We start from the raw sequence: 22,200 nt of genomic DNA, 5'->3' as shown, positions 1-22,200 counted from the left end.
TATGGACACTATATTTGGTGAAAGAAAGTAAAATTGTATAAAAATACAATTTTAATTAATCGGTATCAGAGATATAAAATGATAAAATAGTTCATTAATAAAGATTAATTGTTGAAAATATTTTTTTCTAATGTCATTTTACAATATATCATTCTAGATATGATATCAAATAAATTCGACAAAATATCATATGGAGTGTAATTCGCAGGGTGTGAATATATTGAAAAAATAATTTTATAAATAATTATTAAAAAAAAATTATTTTACACAATATTATATTATAAAAAAGAGTATTATATTTTTTCTAATAAAAAATTTAACAAGCATGTTTTATAAATAACTTGCCTGGCCTTTTATATATATAAACAAATATTTAATTAATCCAAAATAAAAAAAAATAATAGACTCTGAACTTCTCACTTTTATCTTACTTTATTACTAAACAAGATAAATTTGCCTCACATTCTATTCATCTTCCTACCCATATAAACATCATTATCATTATATTTTATCATTGACCCGATAAACAATAATAATTATGTTAATCACAAAACTACTTTTCTTTTCCCTTAATTGAATAAATTAAGTCTAGCTAAATATTTTTTCTACAAATGGCACTAATACAATTTTTATAAGAGAAAAAAGTCATTGTTGCACATATTTCATTATTTTATGTTTCCAAATTTATCATGTGATACAATCCATTTAAATTTATTTATTCAGGTCAGGTTTAGAAAGTAGCATTGAATTTGATAATTTTTATTATGTAATTTTGTTATGAAATTTGAAAGGATTTTAAAAATTAATCTATCTAGTATGAAATATTTATTTAAAATAATTTTATTATATTTAATCTCGAATCTCCATAATTATTGATAATAATAATTTTTTTAAAAAATTATAATTTTATACCCAACTTATTTTCTCATACTTTATTATTAGCAAACGATTTAACTCATTTATTCTTTTATTTAAAAAAAAAATTCTTAATCCATTTCTATCAAATTCAACCATAACTTTAGGAGATAAAAATAATTAAGAAAACTACTAGGATATTAGGTAAGCCATATTAATCCAAAGCCTTAAATAATAATACTAATAATAAAAAGCTTTATGCAAAAATATTTTAGGAGATTATATTGATACCAAAAGTTTTATGAAAACAACTAATTTATTTTTTAAAAAATTAAAAAATTATGCTCATACTTCTCTAATTTCTTGTCTCATATTTCATATATATTTTTTAAAATGCATATAAATAATAAATATTTTATATCTTTAGGCAAAATAAATTATAAATAAAATTTAAAAAAACGAAGAGGAAAAAAAAAACTTAACGCAAATGAATGAATACAAATAAAAAGAAAAAAAAATATTAAGAACAAATTAGTAAAATTATTTAATTTAAAATTTATTTTTATCATAGAGTACGTACGTGCAAATATCTTCATTTAAAATTTTGACTTGTTAGTCAAAATTGAAATTACAAATATGTCCCAATCAGCCATTTGAGTTAACAAAAAAAGAAAAAATGTTTCCCTCATAAAACAGGGTTACCAAGTTCGTTTAAAGTTCTAAAAACATTAAATTATCAAATAATATTTAAAAGTAGATATCATATAAAATTTAAAAAATAAACCCAAACACAAAAGGAAAATAAAAGGGAGACAGTCCATGTAGCCAGAGCAGCTTTTTTTATTTATTATTATATTGATATGGAATGGTGTGTGCTATTTACACGATTTTTTTTTTCAAATATGTTATGTTTTAAAACATAACATGAAACAGTAAATTTATGGCTAATAGAAGGTGGGTCAATTCTGTTTTCGAGATCTAGCATCGGAAAACTGCAATTTTCCGGGCAAAATCGTACTGGGATTCATCTTTTTCCCGAGAAAATCCCATGTCGGAGGTGTCTCTATAGTGTGCTCTGTTTCAACTCCAACCAACTTATTATCCCTCTTTCTCATTCTTTCTGTGTCCTTTTTGATTTTTTTATAAAATAGTACAAAATGCAATGTTACATTAGGATTAGGGTCAACCAAACTTTGTTATTATCATTGTTTTTGCTTCAAAATCTCAAAACAGAGTTTTCTTCATAAAAAAAAGTCCATGTTGGCTTTTTCTAATGCCAATTTAATTAGAAGTTCCAAAACGTTTTGTGATGATTTTTAAAATAGCAGAGTAGTCTGGGGCTCAAATTTAATAACACAAAACACTGAACTTCAAAAAAAAAAAAAAAAAAAAAAAAAAACAGAGCCTATAATCTTATTATACCTTTTTTTTTTAAATAAAAAACATCTGGGCTGGACTGGAAACGTTTCTCCTTCGTGTCATGTTGTTCCATTTAAAGTTTTCTTTTTTCTGGTTTGACTGAATATTGAAAAAAGTTGATTAGTAACGCTTCCTTTAAACATTTTTGCATGCAATTGATTTGAGCCGTTCATTTGTCACTCGATAGTTTTCGTTCTCATCTATGTGGTTTTTGCTATAAAATTTCACCTTCTCTGCTTGTGTTCTTCTCTCCTAAAACAGTGTTTTCTCCTCTAAACAAACTGTTTCCTCTCTCTTTCTCTCTCTGTCTCTGTCTCTGTCTCCGTCTCTGTCTCTCTTAGCCTTTTTTTTCCTTTTCCAAATCCTCTGTTTCTGTTGCCTTGACTGCTCTGTTTTTCTGGAGAAAAATGGCTAAAATTCCCAGCTTTTTCTCACTGAAGCACTTGCTGGTGCTATCACTTGCTCTGAATGTGAGTTTGATCATGAGGGTCGTCTTTGAAGATGACAAACAAGGCCCTCTTTTCGGCTTCTCTCTGATGAGGCAAAGAGGGTCTTCGATGGCAGACGCTGAAGCTAGCCAGAGGACACTACTGGCTAAACCACCACCATCATCATCATCATCTTCTTCGTCGGCCAAAACGAGTATTGCAGAAGTTGAAGATGGCAGGGAAAAACTAGTAAATCTTGATCAGTAAGTTCAACTCACTCTCACTCACTCACTCTTAAATATTTTTTTGTCGTTTTGTTATTTTTATTGGAATAAATAAATCAACTCCATTGAGGTCGTTCTGGAAGTATCAAATGACCTCACATGAGCTCGTTCGGTGTTATCATCCACCACTCTGTCAGAACAGAACAGAGCTTTTTTCTTCTTGGGGTGTTTAGATTAGTTTTGCTCTAAAGTGAACCCTGTAAAACCAGGGGCTTTTTGGTCTTTTTACACTGGCTTTTGATAAAGAAAACTCAAGCATGCTCTCTTGAGTTGAGGTAAAAAATAAAAAAGGGACTGTCCTAAAAAAAAGTTAAGAGGTCAATCTCCATCGCCCACTTCAATGAGAATTTTTTTTTGTTTAGAAATGTTTAATGGAAAGTCACCATTTTATTCATTAATAATTTATCTTTTATTATTTCAAGTGTCCTTATATTTATTCAATTTGCCGATTACTGAATCTCCTAACGTGCGAAATGGGTTACGTTTTCCCAGTTCTGTGCTATGTTGCATTTATGGTAGTGTAGACTAATAATAATAGTAACAGTATTATTAAATGTCAATATTGTCGTTGTTATAATTTTAAGGGTATAGACAGAGACAGGTCTTGGGGTTGGGTGAGAATTTTCCAATGGTATAATGCTTAAAACTTGAAATTTGGAAAAACCTAATTCTCTTTCGTTTTTTTTTGTTTGGTGTTTTTGTTTTTCTCTTTTGTCATTTCTCTGTTTCCAACTTCAGAGTGTAAGTATATAGGGTGGGTTTTCTGTTTTTGTTTTCTTGTTTTTAAAAATTTCTAAACTTTGCCACTAGAAAGTGCTCATTGACATTTGACCAACACAACTCAGCACAAAAACACCATCATTGTGTTGTTGAGTCAAAACTCAACTTCAAACACAATGGAGACAGTTTCAAGCCCAATAGTTGGAGATCCCTCTATTAAGTAGTGGTGGTGGTGCATGTTAGCACAAGGCACTATAGTCTTTTAGAGAGGAGGTTTTTAAAAATCTTTGTTGCTTTTGTCAGGAGGAGAGGAGAAACCCAATTTTAATTTTTTCTTTTAACAAAAAAGAAGCTTTTTAGAAAGATGTAAAAGATTAATGAAGTGCTCTTGTGGGTTGTCCAACAAAAAAAAAAAAAAGACCCCTTTTGGCCGCCCCTCCACAATAAGTTGTAAAAACTACAATATTAACAATCTTTTCTTTCTTTATTAATCTATGGTTCTGTTTTAGTCCCCCCCTTAAGAAAAAGTAGGGGTTTTCTGGATCTACCACTTAGTGGGTCCTAAAAAGATATGAACACAAGTCTCTAGGTCTTTGCCACTTAGTAACACATGTTGAGAACCTTTCCCTTCCTCTGGTGTAAGATTTTCATTTCAATCTAATCATTGATGACTGATCCCTTATAGGGGAAAAGGGTCTTTGATTTGGACCCCACTCCACACCCTCTTCTCCATCCCATACCTACCTCCATGCAATTCAAGATACCCATATGTCTTGTGACAGATTTTCTTATATTCCTTTCGTTTCTTTCTTTTGGTTTTTCTCACTAATGCTTACTATAAATAATGCTCCTCTATTTCGCAACTTGAATCCAATGAGAAAAGATCACAAACGTAAAACCAAAAGTTGGTCTTTGCTTTGTTTAACTATATGCTTGTGAAAATGTCATTTGATATGTTATTGGAAGACTACATTTACTCATCACGCAAAAGATTTGCTTACTTGTGGACATTTTGCATTCTATGTGAGTCGTTTGGAAACTTTTAATGTCGTTTTTCTTTGTTTTTGTTTTTGCAGTGGTGACCCTACAATGTATGAAAACTACTGGGAGAAAATAGGTGACAAGACCACAATTGTGATCCGGGGATGGCATTCCATGAGCTATTTCTCAGATATCAATAGCATTTGCTGGTTTTTAGAGCCCGAGTTTGCCAAACAAGTTGTGAGGCTTCACAAAGTCGTGGGAAATGCTGAGACTGAAGGTCGCCATATTGTGGTTGGTACAGGCTCTTCTCAGTTGTACTTAGCAGCTTTGTTTGCTCTATCTCCTCAAGAAGCAACTGAACCCATCCATGTCGTTTCTGCAGCTCCATACTATTCAGTAAGTGTTTTATATTATATCATATTTTGTTTTATATATTATATTATGGTATCTGATTCTGTCTGTCTAGTAATATACATATACCCTCTTTGCCTCAATGTATATATACGTATTATATGTGGTGCTTTGAATGAGGAAGACACTTTGCATATTCTTACTAGCAAATCCAAGCCAAGTCAAATCCCATTAGTAGTGCATAACCATATGGTTTGTTTCCTTTGATTTTACACTTGTTTTGTTCAATCACTTAACTAATGAACCATTCCTTTAACAAAGTTATCTACTTTTTCTCTTTCTTTCTTTCGTTTTGTCTTGTTATATAATGTTAATGTGATATTATGTGACATTTGGTGGCGTCATTCTTTTCACTAATTGACCTATCATGCATATACCGTTCATTTCTTTTAGTGGCGGTTTTGTGTTTTGGATTTTAATATTTGGAACCACTTCTGCCAAGTATATAATTAGTGCTATAAAGATGATGTTAACTAGCATAAATTCTAGACTACTTCATCAATCCCTCCACTTATCACTTGATTTTTTTAGACAATATTATTAGTTTATGTTCTGTATTGTTCCTTTGCTTTGTCTTATAATAAACTTATTCTAACAACACTTCCAAAAAATTGACTTTGGCATTTTATTACTATGCTTGTTTTTTGGGGTTTTTTTTTTCAGCAGTACCTATTCTTTATACTTTATAATACTTACGTCATAAAAGTTGATTTCGTATCAGTTGGATGCTCAACCTTCTTAAATTGTATCATTTAAGTTCATAAATGCTAATTTTATTTCTTTTTTCTTTTTAAATACATAAAATAATTACAAAATAAATGATGAATCAATTTTAAAAAATTTGGACACTTAATAAATTGAACACTTAATTTATGACAGTATTTACGACATTGAAAAAAAATATTGTTGTTTTTTTATGTCAATGCTTGCTTATTTTATAATTTTTTTCAAAATAATGATAAAGTTATTTATGTGCATATATATATATATATACTTAGTTATAAGGTTGCTATAAAAATTTACAAAATAAAAATAAATGTACATGATATAATCAAAGGATAGTTTAGTTATTAATATTAAAAAAAATGTAGTTAAATCTTTTTTTCAATGAAAATTTAATTTAATTTATAAAATTATTAAATATTTTTAAAAATGGCATGACAATATTTTTTTTTTAATGTTATGTTTGATTCAACAATTTTTTTGTATTTTTTTCAAATGAAAAAAGAAATACAAATATTATTTAGAGACTTAAATTATATGATTTGAAAAAAATTAGGGACTTAATTAATACAAAATTAATTTTTAGGACTAAGTGTTATAAAATGTAAAAAAATGACTTCAGCCGTAAAAAACAATTGTTTTTTTTGTCTTCCAACTTTAAATTTTCACTAAAAGGATTTGACTCCTTGTCTTCTTTTATAATCGTCCTTCATGTCCACCCAAAACATATATAAAGATATTATATTTCATATATTCTCTTTCTTTACCTTTCAATCCATAAAATATGCACTTAAAGGAGTACGAAGTCAACATAAGAATATGACTTCTCTTGAGATTAGGAAAAGGAAATCTCTACTAATGATAACCATTTTTTTTTCTTCCCAATATTTTTGATTAGTGGTCATGTGCATCAGATAACATAAAAGACAGAAACATAAGAAAAATGCATGTACTCTAATTGACTTTGAATCTTCGTGTCTTACATAAGCTACAATACATACATTACAATTAGTTGACTTTACATATTAAAATGATATATACATGCTTATCTATAACAACAGCATTAACATGTCACATTTGTCACTAATAACATTTTTTTTAATATGTTATGTTTTGCAGTCGTACCCATCTATGACTGACTATCAAAAGTCAGGGCTTCACAAATGGGCCGGTGATGCAAATAACTTCACCAAAATGGGGCCATATATTGAGCTGATCACTTCACCAAACAACCCTGATGGGTTTGTGAGACACTCTTGTGTGAACAAGAGTGGTGGAGCAATGATATATGATCTTGCTTACTACTGGCCCCAGTACACACCCATATCTTCCCCGGCAGACAACGACTTGTCGTTGTTCACAGTCTCGAAGAGCACCGGACACGCTGGCATTCGTATTGGGTAAGTCAAGTGTGTGTGTTTACGACACCAACATAACCCAATGTTGTTTACTCTGCACTCCTTGTCGTTTGGTACTCATTTTTCCACCGTTTTGTCTTTGCAGTTGGGCTCTGGTCAAAGACCCCGAGGTAGCCAAACGAATGACCAAATTCGTGGAGCTCAACACCATAGGTGTGTCCAAGGACTCGCAGATCCGAGCTGCGAAGATACTCGAAGTTGTGGCGGACAGCTGCGAGGAATCTGGCAGCTCGGAGTTTGAGGAGTCCTTCTTTGAGTTCAGTTACCATCTCATGGCAGAGAGGTGGCAACAGCTCAGAGAGACTGTGAGCAACAGCGGTGGATTCTTCAGCTTGCCTCGATTTTCTCCTGATTTCTGCCATTTCCACAGCCAAATCCTGCAGCCTCATCCTGGTAATGAAACAATCAAATATTTTAATACATACGCAATTTTGCATGAATTTTAATTGATGTGATACGCAGCTTTCGCATGGCTAAGATGCAAGGATGGCATCGAGGACTGCGAAAGCTTCCTTAGAGGCCACAGGATATTGACAAGAGGAGGGAGGCATTTCGGTGCGAGCTCGAGTTATGTTCGGGTGAGCATGTTGGATAGGGACGAAAACTACAGGTTGTTCCTGAAGAGACTGTCCACTATCCGCTGAGACATCAGCGCTGGATGCCATGTTTCCCTCCTCATGTGGTGCAAGAGAAATTGCTGGAGCTGCAACTGCCATGGGGGAAATAGGGTGTCAAAAAAATAAGGGATTTGAGAAAAAGAAAAAGAAAAATTATTTATTTGTAGAGCAAAGAAATTAAATACAGTTTTTAGTGTTATGTGTATCAGAGATTGTAAGAGTTGATCTCTCTTAATGAAATTTTGTAGCTCAAATACTATCTAGTTTTCTACATCTGTTATTTTCTTTCTCTAAAATTTTTTCTTCAAAATAATGATTACAAAAAAAATACTAGAGAGAGGGACATAATAAAAAATACAAAGAGAAAAACAAAACAAAGAAAAATTCAATATGGCCAACAATGATAAATCTGCTATATTTATTTTGTCAAACAATGATAAATTTAAAATTCATTTATTAATCTGATATATATTTAAAATAAAAAATAAACATAACACATACATTCAAAAAATAAAATTAAAATTGCACACTTCTACTATCTATTAAATACCATAAAAATTCCAAATGAACGAAAATATAATAAAAATAAGATAACGAAAATATTTACCAACCCTATTTATTTTTAAGCTTTTTTTTTTTTTTTTTTTTTTTTTTTTAATTTTCACATTTCCATAGACGGAAGCTGTACCTAGGCTATGCTTGGATTGTGAATTTTTGAAGATGAAAATACTAAGAAATTGCACAGGAAAAAAATAAATAACAATTTATAAAAGTTTTAACAAAAAAAATAAATTGTATGCGTGTGCGCCCCAATAATGAATGAATGTAAATCTTTCAAAATTTTCATTAAGAAAATATTCTCCCAAATTTCTCACTTTACTTCAAAATCTATTAGAGCCAAAAAAATCAAACAAAACTTTAGTATGAGCATGAGTATAATACCGAGCTGTATAATTATATATTATTTTATAAATGAGTAAAAATTTAGTGCCAATAAGAGATTGGAAAAGAAGAAGACCAGCAACTAAGTATGTCTACGGTATTAGGAATATCTATGAATCTCTAACATATATTATTCAGGAGAGATTTTTATGAAAGCAATAGGCTGGCCATAAAATTTTCAAATCATACAACTTTTAAGGCCGATTTTAAGAAACTTAGTAGTGGAAGCTAGACCAAATACAGAAATGAAAAATCAATCCAATAATGAATATAACTAGAAAATCTGTATACCTGAGTTGCCGGAAGAAGTCGGGTGAAGCCCCCATTACGTCTTTAATTTTCCCATGCCACTCATTTCTAGCTGGTATGTCAATAAAATAATTTATCTAGTAATTTTAACTTCCTTTCCAGCTCCAAAATTAATCTTTTTTTGGAGAGTGGAAAACCTCTAAAATTAAGAATATTTTTTCCTACCATTTTTTGTTTTTGAGAAGTTTTGGATTCTATATAACTAGAATGAAAAAAAGTTAAAAACAAGTTCTATTTTGATGTATTTTTTGATTGAGAACTGAGGTGGCATTTATAGAGAGTATTCGATGAAACCGATGATAAGATTGATGATTTCTTTATAGATAACTCCGTCGATAAAGTCGCTGGTAAGATATTATTCAAATATGACAGATACTTTCACGTGATTCACATATGTAGTATGGTACTCATATCAGTTATAAAATAATAACACTCTAAAAAAGTATTTGAAATAGTAACATAATTAGTGTAATAGTTTGATAAAATCGATGGTAAAATTAATTATTATTTAAATTAGTTGGGCACTTTCACGTGTGGTATGATACTCATATCAGTTATAAACATGCCAACATTTAAAAAAAAGGTATATTCATATAGTGGTATTCAAAAGGGTAACTTAATTAGTGTTATAGTGGATTGAAAACAATGGTAATAAAATTAACCAATACTTAAATTAGAAAAATACTTTATTGTGATTTTAAACATGTGGTATGATGTAACATATATCAATTTCATGTTACTTAAATTAGACCAATGGTAAAATATTATTCAAATGAGACATCCACTTTCACCAGTACCACTGCCGAACCTGACTAATAAGTCACAGTTGATACTAGCACCTTCGCCAAATCTGACTAATGAGTCAGTACCACGCACAAGTGAGCAACATATGCTAAGCATTCTATATTCAACCCATGTCCATATTTACACAACCAACATGCCTCATGAATATCCATGCATGTCACACTTGGGGCGCAGTTTTCTTACCTTTGATTCGAGCTAGAATGAACAAAAGAACGACCCTTGAGAACAGTTTAGCTTTTAGTCCTTTAGCAGTTACCTAATCATAACACATATAGGATACCGTCAATAATCAAGATAATCAAGGGTTCTCAAACCATTATCTAGCCTCCAAGAGATCAATCCAAACTAATCAAAGTAGTAAGGACACTCCCAAGGCCTAAAACTAGGTTCCCAGGGTCAAAACGAGCAAACGGGGCGAAAACAGGGCAAGGGCTGCGGCCCTAGCACCTTGGGCCGCGACCCCCAGGGTTCTCTGAGGCAAGGGCCGCGGCGCCCAGCAAGCATAAGTTCTCCACCTGCTTCTTCAAGGCAGGGCCGCGACGCCCCAAGAACAGGGCCGCGACCCTTCACCCTGGGCCATTCCCAACCGCGTTTTTAACACTCCAAAACCTCCAAAATCATACCGAAACATTCCCCAATCATCAAAACAAAGTTCCCAAGCTTCCCCATGCATCAAAACCCTCAAAACCCAAGGTTTAAACGAATCAGAAACTCAACAATTCACAAAATCAATTCAAAGCTTAGAAACTTGGAAAAACTCAAAACTTAAACTTCGATTACCTTCAATTGGGTTGTTTTCTGTCGAATCCTTCAGTTAAGAAGCTTCTAATCTTTCCTAGGATCGCTATACCTCGATCCTCACTTGATTCTGACTCCTAGAACTCAAGATTTCGTCAAATAGGCTTAAACGGTAAAACAGACTTTGAAAAGGAAGAACATGAAGTTTTCTTATCGTACGTTCTATCTGACAGCTACTTCAAGCTTAAGTAACCTCAAATAAAACCTAATGCTCGGGGTCCCGAAAACACCCCCGGGGACATTATAGTCAAAACCTCCAGAATTTCACCCTGATCTCAAATATTCCCAATTTATCATCAAATGAACATTTCTATTACCCCAGAATTGACCCCGTTATGACAAAACCGCTAATCCACTAAAAATAACCGTCTCATGCCGAATAGCTCGAATATATCTCCATAATAATGGAATCTCATTCACAAATCACATCATGCACCCAAATACACAAATTACCCTCAACGGGCCAAATTATCATCACACCCCTGTAATTAGAAATATGGACTCACATGCATGCATTTCACATCATATTATAATATAATCAACATATACATGCATTTTATCAATTAATAACATAATTAGGCAAGTATGTCCCTCCCGGCCTACTATTCACGCCGCTAAACACATCGGAGAATTCGGGGCATTACACATCAAGAGAATTTGTGCACGCAGCCTCTGACAGCACCCAGGAGCCTCTTAAGCAAGTCCCTATGATCCACAGGATCGTAGAACTCACTGACAATCAAGAGCATATCACCAATATCCATAAAAGGATGGAAGAACGAGTGAAGCGATACAAATCATTAGGCCACATGGTCAATCTCGTCACTTCAGAAGACAGAAGCTACCCAGCCTCTGCAATCACCTTCATTGATGATAACCTGAAGGGCGTACACTTACCCCATGATGATCCACTCGTCATTTCCCTACAGGTTGACCATTGCCAGCTGGGCTGAGTTCTGATCGACGGGGGCAGTGGGGTCGACATCCTCTTTTGGGAAGCCTTCCAGAAGATGGGGCTAGAGGAAAATCTGATCCGGCCCTCCATCACGCCCATTTTGGGATTCAACAGCCAAAGAGTATATCCGAAGGGCGTCGTTCGATTAACTGTGGTGGCCGCAAAACGCACCCTGCCAGTAGACTTTCTCATTATAGATTCCACCACAAGCTACAACGCCATCATGGGGAGAAATTGGATCCACCGGATGCAGGGGGTAGTCTCAACTCTACATTAGGTGATGCGGTGTCAATCACTCAACGGGCGCTACACCGTCGAAATCAAGGGCTGCCAGAAGCAGGCCAAAAAGTGCTTCCTTACCTTGAAAGAAATAAATAGCTCTGGCACTGCTTCCCATAACAACTCCCCTGATAAATAGCAATTACAACAGGACCTACCAGCATGACTAAAAGGAATCGATCTAGAGGAAGACTAAGAAAAACCCCTAGTTACGCTAGATACCTTAGAACAAGTGGGTCTAGACGACGCTGACCCCTCTAAGATAGTGCTAGTAGGTACCAAGCTCTCTAAAGAAGAAAGACAGACCCTCATACGATTTCTCAAGACCAGAATGAGAACTTTCGCCTGGTCTCCACATGACATACCCGGAATAGACCCCTCCGTCATGAGTCACAGCCTAAATATCTCCAACAACTTCCCACCTGTCAAGCAGAAGCAGAGGATGTTCGCTCCAGAGGTGAATCAAGTCATACAAGAGGAGGTCCAACGGCTCCTGGGCACAGGGGCAATCGAAGAATGCTTATATCCCAGTTGGCTTGCCAACCCCATCGTGGTCCCAAAGAAGAATGGGAAAAAGAGAGTATGCATAGACTACACAAATTTAAACAAAGCATGTCCCAAAGATAGCTACCCTCTACCGAAGATCGATCAGATGATAGACGCCACGACAGGATATGAAAGAATGAGCTTCCTCGACGCTTACTCTGGATACAATCAGATCCCCATGAAATCAGAAGATCAGATTCACACGACTTTCATAACAGAAGGTGGTTTATATTGCTACAAAGTTATGCCCTTCGGTCTAAAGAATGTAGGCGCAACGTACCAAAGGCTGATGCACAAGCTGTTTTCCTCATTGCTCGGGAGAAATATGGAGGTTTATATTGACGACATGGTCATCAAGTCCAAACAAAGCTCTTCACATATAGACGACTTGACAGAGTGTTTTGACATCCTTGATGCTTATAAAATGAAATTAAACCCCTCTAAATGCGTCTTTGGGGTGTCCTCTGGACAGTTCTTGGGGTACGTCGTCAGTCAGAGGGGCATCGAGGCGGACCCAACACAGATTGCATCCCTCTCAGAAGTCAAAGAGCCCTGAACCATCCGAGACATACAGGCTCTGACGGGCAAAGTAGTAGCATTAAGTCGATTCATATCACGAATGTCTGACCGTTGCCAGCCCTTCTTGCAGTGCACAAAGAAATCTACCAACACCACCTGGGGACCGGAGCAAAGAAAAGTGTTGGAAGAATTGAAAACTTATTTGAGCTCCCCTCCTATATTGAGCTCCCCCATAGCTAACAAAGATTTATTCTTGTACCTGTCTGTCTCACAATTCGCTGTGAATTCTGTTCTCTTCTGAGAAGAAGCTAATTGTCAGAGGCCAGTGTTCTACTGCAGCAAGATGCTCCTGGACGCTGAAACTCGTTACAGTATGATGGAAAAACTGGCACTCACACTCCTTACGACAATATTTTGAAAGCCACACCATCATTGTATATACGGACTATCCATTAAAGCAAGTATTGAGTAAACCCGACCTCTCTGGAAGGTTATCTAAATGGGAAATTGAGCTGGGGACGTATGATATTTAGTTCTCGCCACGAAAAGCAAAAAAAGGACAGGTACTAGCTGACTTCCTAGTCGAAATTCAATCGTTCACCCCTGACACTCTGCCAGAATTGTTAGAGTTAGAAGATCAATGGGTGTGGACGATGTATACTGATGGAGCATCCAATTCCCAAGGGGCTGGTATTGGCATCGTATTAGAGGCTCCCTCGGGCCTCAAAATCGAAGAAGCAATTCGTTTAGAGCAATCCACGACGAATAATGAAGCAGAATATGAGGCACTAATCTACGGTTTAGAACTAGCGCGAGAAATGGGCATCCAGCGTCTGAATGTCAGAGGAGACTCACAGCTTATGATAGAGCAAGTGGCTGGAAATTTTGATACTAAAGCACCCCATCTGGCTAGCCTTCTACAGAAGGTAACTGACTTGCGATCACATTTTCACCAGTTCAAACTCATACAAGTACCTAGGGAGCAAAATCAGAAGGCCGATGCCCTCGCCAAATTAGCCTCTGCAGGAGGTTGCACACACCAGTCCTCCATATCTATAAGCCGATCAAGCAAAGACATGGAAGTCTAATCAACATCATCCGAACCTGAATGCTGGATGGATCCAATCATAAGATACTTGTCCACCTCCGAACTCCCACATAATCCGAATGACGCAAAGCTTCTGTGCCTTTGGGCACAACGTTATTCCATAATCCATGGGACGCTATACCGCAGGTCCTTCAACGACCCCTACCTACGTTGTTTGCGTCCATTAGAAGCTAAAAAATTGCTAGAAGAGATACACGAGGGGACATGTGGAAATCACACAGGGGGACGGAGTCTGGCACATAAAGCACTTACAGCAGGGTATTACTGGCCATACATGATGACAGAATCACGTGACTATGCCAAAAAATGCGACAAGTGCCAACGATTTGCACCCACCATCCATCAACCTGCTCAAACCTTACACTCCATCGTTGCACCTTGGCCTTTTGCAAAATGGGGTATGGATGTGGTAGGCGAACTACCTAAGGCTGCCGGAGGAAGATGGTATGCTCTAGTGGCCACTGATTACTTCACGAAATGGGTTATGGCAGAGGCATACGTCATAGTCAGCAAAACAGACATTATGTCCTTCATTTGGAAGCATATCATATGTCAATTTGGGATACCATGGGAGATAGTCGTGGACAATGGAACCCCGTTCCAAAATGCGAAGGTACAAGAACTATGTGACACATACAAGATCAAGCTGAGCTTTGCCTCTGTCACTTACCCACAAGGCAACGACCAAGCAGAAGCTTCCAACAAAGTTATCTTTGCCAACATTAAGAAGAACTTAGAAGATAAAAAAGGAGCATGGGAAGAAGAACTACCAAAAGTGTTATGGGCATATAGGACAACAAAAAGATCCTCTACGGGAGAATCTCCCTTCGCCATGGTATATGGGACAGAGGCCATCATCCCAACAGAAGTGGGCCTACCTACACTTCGAACAGAGATCGCATCTGATCAAACAACAAACCACATTCAACTATTACACAACCTAGACCTTCTGGAAGAAGTACGTACAGTGGCGCAATTACGAATAGAACATTATCAAAAGGCTGCAGAACGCTACTACAACAAAAGAGTCCACTCACGCACATTTCGAGAAGGTGATTGGGTTCTGCGTAAGGTCACAGGCAACAAGAAGAAGCTAGAACCTAATTGGGAAGGGCCTTTCGAAATCATAAAAGTACTAGGCAGAGGGTTTTACACCCTAAAGAATGTACGTAGTGGGAAAATCGTACCCCGTACTTGGAATTCAATGTCTTTGAAACAATATTATTGTTAATAGTTGTACTGTGCAATTCAAAAGTAATACAACAACTTTCCATTTTTTCACATTATTTTAAATTTCTCTTGTACATTCAATTTCTTGGCATTATTGTCCACCATATTACACCAAGCCAGACACGTGACAATTAACATTTTACTCGCAAGGTTTTCTCAAATATATCCCCACCTACCCTTGTTCAAAAATAACATTATTCACGTGCACTCAAAAACCACCTACCACAATGGCTATAAATAAATAATTATATGAATGCTTGAAGTTATCAACCTCCCCTAGCAATACACCGTATGTCTTTAGTCTCAATACATACGTTACCCACACCTACACTCCAATAAACAAAGAGCAATAATAATGCACGGTGAGGACCTGCCCCCGCATGTTGGCACCAGGCTGAATCTCAGCAGATCGTGGTAGTAAGGCCACTACGCACAACCTGCGTACACGATCCTACCACCTTTGCCGCTTAACTGGATATTGTGCCACATTCTAATCTGAGTTGACTAAGCTCACAGGGAGCTACGACCAGCCATTTCGCAGTCTAATTTGCCCTGACTATGCCGATCTGGTCGTCTGACAAAGGTGCACTGCAAACCCTACCCTCTTACCTGCATAAGAGGAGCACCTCTTGCTGTCTACTCTGCCCTGACTATCGCAGCAGAACCATCAACTGTCACGCTTTAGATTCTTCACCAGTACATACTAACTGGTTTGGCAATCCAAGGCCTGGGAGGAACTTTTCCCGCAGTCGCACCCATATCCTACACAATGGGTGCCTCTGACAGGATACAAGACAACCCAAACAAGCCATCGCTATACCACACGGTATGGGTGCATTGGAAAGATATCTACCTCGCACTCTTCACCCTTTAGCCTCTGCCTCGACGCCCGATTCTACGCTTTGTCCCCCGAGTTCGGCCAAAATCACATTAACCCCTCTGACCCTGTGGGAAAGTATCAACCACTAGAGGCCGAACCCCCTCGGATCAGACCGCTACATAACTCCCTACGCGTAAGAAGGTCCACCACTCAACAATAGTCATGACGTCGCAGGAATATAGCACTCTTTCCACTATAACTTAAATTGGCAGATGCTAAGCGTGGGCACACATATTTGCTCAATTCCTTTCTTTATAAACAAAAATGAATATTTGTACTATGCACGATCAGAAGGCGACGTGTAATGGCAATAAATCAGGAGTTGTTATTTATAAATTATGTTACATTAACGACAATATTAATTCCTGATTTCATAATTAATCTATTCTCTATGGACAAATATTCTCTCGCCCATAATTAATCCCATTCAATACGACGCATGTACTCTGCCATCGCACTCTCTAGCTTCGGATGGCCTAACCCATAACGTTCACACGATATGTAGTACGGTATGCCACTTCTTATAAGTTATTCCATAGCCCACATTGAGTAAAGCCACTGTGGGTTATCAAAGATCCTCCTCAAAAAGGGAACCTTCGTCTACTCACGGTGCTCACCTGCAACAACAATGTTGTCAGCTCCAACCCATCACCAAAACACTAAGATGGATCGTTCACACAACACTTAACTGGGCATTCTCTCCCACCATCTGTATCATCTTTTGTTGTATCTCGCACGCAGTGGCTTGAAGGGTCTATGAAGCTTCTAATCCGAATAAACCATATGACTCTCACCTGTCATCACGCCTTCAATTAAGTCCTAAACGAAAACGAACACATCCAATACACACACCAAGACATCCAACAGGAAACAACGCTCAATTTGTATTGATAATTTGCTCTATTACAATCATCTACATACTAACGGCCAAAAAGGCCAAAGAATGCATATAAAAAATTTAATTCAAAGCAAAACATGACAGAATTTAACAAAGCGATAGTGTGTCATTCATTCTACGGTACCTCTTTCACCATCTGGCTTGGCCTCTGCAACAGGCACGGATTCTGCTGCCTTCTGATCAGACGCCACATTGACCACACTATCTTCAACAGCTTCCCCGTTGGCATTATACATCAACCCCAGCGCGTCGCCCCTCAACTTCAACTTCTCCAGATGACACGACGGATAGGAAATCTGCAGATCCCTAAGTTCATTCAAATACTTGTCGACATCATACTCTCCTATTTTCACATCGACGCTTTTACAATACATCTCCAGTTTTGCCCATTTCTCCTCTGGGGTATGCTTCTTATTGCGTAATGCCAGATCCAGATACTTCGCAGTATCTACCTTAGCCACCCTCACAAGTTTGCGTTCGGTGATCTCGCGATTTCGAATGTGCTGCCTTGTGGCTTCAATCGCCACCTCTGCTGCCCTCTGCAAAACCAAAAACATTATGAAATCAACACACATGTTTTATGGGCCCATTAATTTTCCAATACATTAATAACAAAAGAAGAGTCACATACCTCTGCCATCTCCTCCAACTGTTTCTTGGTTTCGGCCACCGTCTCTTCTGCTTCCTTCAACTTCTTCCCTAAATGAAGTTTAGCCTCCAACTTCTGCTTCCTGGCGTCCGCTGCGCTGGCCTCAAGATCATTTGACTTTCGCTCCAGCTCTTTTTTCTCTTTTTCTAAGATCTCCTTATCAGTCTGCAATGACACTATATCCTCCTCAAGGTCGTTCATCATACTGCTAAGCTTCTCCATGAGGGCTTCATGTTGAACGCAGACTTGATTTTTCTCCATCCACTTATTGGTCATATCCACCAAGTCAGCTTTCAGTTTGTCTCGCTCTACTTTGAGTCCGAAAGTGCCTACCAGCTTCTCCTTTGTGGCAGTCACCCTCTTTTTTGCCTCTGCCAGCTCTGCCTCTAACTTCTTGATGGCTTCCACAAGCACGTCCCGATTTGCCTCGGCCATCATTCTTCCTGCCCGCTCCTCTTCTAATTTCGCCATCTGCTCCGTTAGTTTAGAGCCATTCTGTATAGCCGCCACATATTCCCACCTTGCAGCAGACGCGCATACATAGCTCTGTGATAAATCAATTACGCCCATTAAAAATAACATCATATACATATCACAAGATATAAACAAGGCCTAATTTTTTAACCAACTTACCATCCAGATGTGGTCTGATACTTGCTGCAGCAAATCACCTTGCCCGCTCAAGGATCCAATTGCTTATGTAGGTAGATGGGGTTTGCTTATACGTAGCATTTCATCCATAACTTCAGTAGACGCAGAAGGGCCATATTCCGACACTACTCCTGCTCTGTCACTTGCTTCTCCCCCTGCAAATGCAGCCGCAGAAGCAACGGGGGCAGCTGGCTTCCCACCTTCTGCTAACGTCGATACCATAATGCTATCCGACGCCAGCACAATTGTCCCCACACCAGAAGAATACGTCTTCGAAGGGCGTATAAATTAGCTATCATCTTCACCCAAATCACTTGGGAGGAACACCGACGTCTGCACGACAGAAGACGTTAGCTGCTCCAAGAAAGCGCTAGGAGATTCAAAACTGCTAGTACCCTTCGGAGACACAACAATGACATCTCCTGGATGAGACTCAGAAGCAGTAGGCGGTAATAAGGAAACGTCAACACTGAGAGTATCAACGCCTGTTACTTCGACAACCCCTGATTCTTGACACCCAGGGGTAGTTTTAGATACAACGGTCTTACTTGGCTTAACTAGCAGAGGAGGGGTATCCGCAGACTCAAAACCCTCTCCGAAGGCATCCTCTAGAAGCTTATTCTTACGAGAGGCAGAAGAAGGGCGTCTCCCCTTTGAGCCACGCTTATGGCCAATTTCAGACCCTTCAGCCAAAGCAGAAGCAGAGGGTAATGCCTCTGACGGCTTCATACAGACAACATGAGACTTCACCTCAACTGGTAAGCCACCCTGCACTCCATCTCCAGTCACCACTCCTGATAATTTGTACGGAGAAGAGGAAACGCCCTCTGCATGAGCCATCCCTTCTGAGCCTGCCGCCAAGGAAGACCCAATTGTGTGTGAAGTAGGAAACGCCCCAGGTAAATGCTCAACGGGGACAGATCCTCGTGGCTTCTTGCATAATGAGAGAGCCTGACCTGTTGGTAATTTTCCTGGGGTAAGTTTGGGGATTGAAAAGGGAGATCCTTGAGCAGTGGAGACAGAACCTTTTGGGATCCGAAGCTTGGACGAAATGCACTTCCCGTCGTCCGAATATTTTCCAGAGGACTCCTCACGCTCCTTTCTTTTTCCTAAGGCGTCTGCAGGCAAAGGCACTTGTTGGAGAGGCTGAATCTGCAGAGCGTCAGAAGGCATGGATGATCGCCCTTGAATACGGGAAGATCTGTGCGATAAGCCGGACTTATCAAGGGATGACTCTGCAGCAGAAGCCAGACCAGAGCCCTCTTTCTTTTTACCTTCTGGGACCCCTTGACGCTTGGGACACGCAGCGTAGGTCTCAGAACACGCCCTTTCGCACTCAGTCTTCGTCAGCGATAGAGTTGAAGGAGTAGGAGGGGATTTCTTCATAAAAGCTCCCAGCTGCTTCGCGCATGCTGTTGTAATCTTGCTAAGGGTCATGTCACCCTTCTGCGATCTAACTCGCATGGCGCTAGGATTGAATGAATCCACAAAGCAAAGCCGAGTCATAATCTGCATACAGTAGGGGTTCAGTACACCCCTGATACTAATAGCATTCTCCTTAGACTCATGCAGAAGCCATTTCTCCATTAGCTTGCTCTGCCTTTCAAGACTCATGTTAACTTGAGGCCAAGAAAAATCTGATACAGAGAAGAGAAACAGTAATACATAGAGTTAAACTAGCAGATAATCATCCAGATATGATTAGTTCACATTAAAATCAATAAGGAACAGAATGAAAAATGTGACTCACCTTTTATAAACACCTGGCAAAAGGAAAAATTTCCTGAGGCAGGTATTCAGGATACCACGCTCCTCCAACAAAAAAGAAATATTTATCCCAATTTCGATGGGAGCTATCAAAATCGGTGAAGATTGTCCGATCCTTTTTGGGAGAGAGGTAGAAGGTTTTCCAAGGCTTTCCCTCTATCGCCTTGTTCGTAGACTTGGTGAAGCACGCGTAAATGTCGTCCGATTGAATGTTGACATTCCTGAGGCTCCCTATCATCTGAGCCCCGACTATTGACTGAATATCATTTGGGAGAAATTGCGAAATGTGAGCCCCGGAGTTTGAAATTATCTGAACAAGTAGAGTCGGGAGAGGGAAGCGTAGCCATTCGATATGTCTCAGACTCATGACGATCTCGGAAGGCTTCACTACGTCCTTAAATCACCATTCTCGAAGCTCAGCTTCCGAGAGCATCCTCATCGTGACGTTGTCAGGAATGTCGAACGATTTGCGCATGCGTTCATACGCATTCTTGTATCCTTCACGATCCAAAGGCTCGGGAGATGAATGAGAAGACATTATTATGCAGGATGAGATGATTGTCGAAGGATTGAACTGAGGGAAATCTCTAGGGTTTCTTCGGAGCTTCTCTCTGGAAGTTAGAATAAAGTTTGGAAATTTGAATGAAAATTATTTTAAAATAAAACTATTTAAGTGAAAGGTAAAATTCTGAACCAAACGCTTCACTTGATAACTGTGTTTGCATTAAGTATAGCTTGTCAGGCAATCAAATGATCATGCACCTACGGATTACCTCGGTTTACGGAGAATGACGGCTCTAGGCAAAATTTTTGGTGTTGAAGAGTCGGCCCAAGATTCAAACAGATTAAGCACGCCTCGCCCGTTCGAAGCTTGGGCCAGGGGGCATCTGTTGGGCCCAAAAAACCCTTTTCTCATTTATCGAATATTCAAAACGGAACATTTTGGCGTATAGAAGCTCCGAAGGCAGAAGCTGTGGGTCAGAGGCGATCCGCGCCTCTGACCCCTAAACGAGACATTCAAAGTCAGTATTTTTGGAGGGAAATTTAGTTATTTCTTCCCCTCCATTCCAGGTTTCTCTTGAACCAACTAACTGCTTTACATATTTTGTCCTATAAATATAAGATTCATAGGAGGGAAAGGGGATCAGACTTTGAACTGACTTAAGCATCGGAGTGTCTTTCTTGCAGGTGATCCCGACGAGTCAAAGGCAAACTTCATCACCAGAATAGTGACAGGTTATCATTCATCGTTGGGTTTTACCTCCAGATATAGAAAGACAAATTGTTGCTCCAACAATCATACTGGTTATAAAATGATAACACTCTAAAAAAGAAACCATAGATTTATATGGTTGTATCAAAAGAGTAACATAATTACTGTGTACAAAGTATAATAGTTGACTTACTTCAATGGTCATAAACCACATGTTTATATATATTGTTATCAGAGCCAGTAATATATATATATATTTATGATCATTAATTAGTATAATAGTTGACTTTTAAAATTGATGAAGAATTTATCTATTATTTAAATTGGATAAACAATTTTTTTTTTTTGTATTTTCACATGTAATATATAATGTAACACATCTATTATAAAATAATAACAAGCTAAAGAGAAAATCACATATTTATATATTAGTATTAAAGATAGTAATGTACTTATTGTTGGGGGAGAGTGAGATTACACCACCATAAAATCTAGAATCTACACACAATAATGCTTGACAGAGACCAAAGAAAGATTGAGAAAGATGATGCAAACCCTAGTGTTGGAACACAATTCTTCAGCTTTGATGATGCTTCAAAACCCTTAATGAATCCACCACTTTGAACTTCTTATTCTTCAATGCAAAACACAACCAAAGGCTTATACACGATTCTTATCGCTGTCCTAATTATCTATTTCCTAGCCACTATTTGCTTGAGGCATTTTCTAAGAGGAAATGAGAATTGGGATTGAACAAACCTTAAACTCACAAAGTCAAACACTTTCTTTATGA

At 37.8% G+C, this 22,200-nt stretch overlaps 2 protein-coding genes and 1 long non-coding RNA gene across 3 annotated transcripts; 1 reads left to right on the top strand and 2 right to left on the bottom strand.

The window, feature by feature from the left end:
- The first annotated feature begins 1,660 nt into the window (after nt 1–1,660).
- On the top strand, nt 1,661–8,132 carry LOC133830261 (tryptophan aminotransferase-related protein 2-like). The gene is made up of 5 exons (XM_062260193.1): nt 1,661–2,965; nt 4,783–5,086; nt 6,944–7,224; nt 7,328–7,635; nt 7,705–8,132. The coding sequence occupies exons 1-5, from the start codon at nt 2,682–2,684 to the stop codon at nt 7,884–7,886; spliced, it is 1,359 nt and encodes a 452-aa protein (XP_062116177.1). The 5' UTR covers nt 1,661–2,681; the 3' UTR covers nt 7,887–8,132.
- On the bottom strand, nt 7,756–9,442 carry LOC133830262 (uncharacterized). The gene is made up of 2 exons (XR_009891979.1): nt 9,093–9,442; nt 7,756–7,951 (listed from the first exon to the last, which is right to left on the bottom strand). It is a non-coding gene; the product is annotated as an uncharacterized LOC133830262 (long non-coding RNA).
- Nucleotides 9,443–17,237: 7,795 nt separating this feature from the next.
- Nucleotides 17,238–18,346, bottom strand: LOC133832037 (uncharacterized). The gene is made up of 2 exons (XM_062262428.1): nt 17,759–18,346; nt 17,238–17,666 (listed from the first exon to the last, which is right to left on the bottom strand). Exons 1-2 carry the CDS (start codon nt 18,344–18,346, stop codon nt 17,238–17,240), a joined length of 1,017 nt encoding a protein of 338 aa, XP_062118412.1.
- Nucleotides 18,347–22,200: the final 3,854 nt, after the last annotated feature.

The sequence above is a fragment of the Humulus lupulus genome, chromosome 4 (genome assembly GCF_963169125.1).
Source record: "Humulus lupulus chromosome 4, drHumLupu1.1, whole genome shotgun sequence".
Classification (NCBI taxonomy): domain Eukaryota; kingdom Viridiplantae; phylum Streptophyta; class Magnoliopsida; order Rosales; family Cannabaceae; genus Humulus; species Humulus lupulus.
The sequence above is the reverse complement of the archived record's forward strand: the minus strand, read 5'-3'. Positions and strand labels throughout refer to the sequence as shown.

What these genes read in the sequence shown, in the direction of transcription:
- LOC133830261 (XM_062260193.1), top strand. Translation starts at nt 2,682, where the DNA reads ATGGCTAAAATTCCCAGCTTTTTCTCACTGAAGCACTTGCTGGTGCTA. An exon ending in CACGCTGGCATTCGTATTGG is followed by an intron (nt 7,225 to 7,327) that starts GTAAGTCAAGTG and finishes TTGTCTTTGCAG; the next exon opens with TTGGGCTCTGGTCAAAGACC. An exon ending in AATCCTGCAGCCTCATCCTG is followed by an intron (nt 7,636 to 7,704) that starts GTAATGAAACAA and finishes TGTGATACGCAG; the next exon opens with CTTTCGCATGGCTAAGATGC.
- LOC133832037 (XM_062262428.1), bottom strand. Translation starts at nt 18,346, where the DNA reads ATGGGCGTAATTGATTTATCACAGAGCTATGTATGCGCGTCTGCTGCA. An exon ending in AGTTGGAGGAGATGGCAGAG is followed by an intron (nt 17,667 to 17,758) that starts GTATGTGACTCT and finishes TTGGTTTTGCAG; the next exon opens with AGGGCAGCAGAGGTGGCGAT.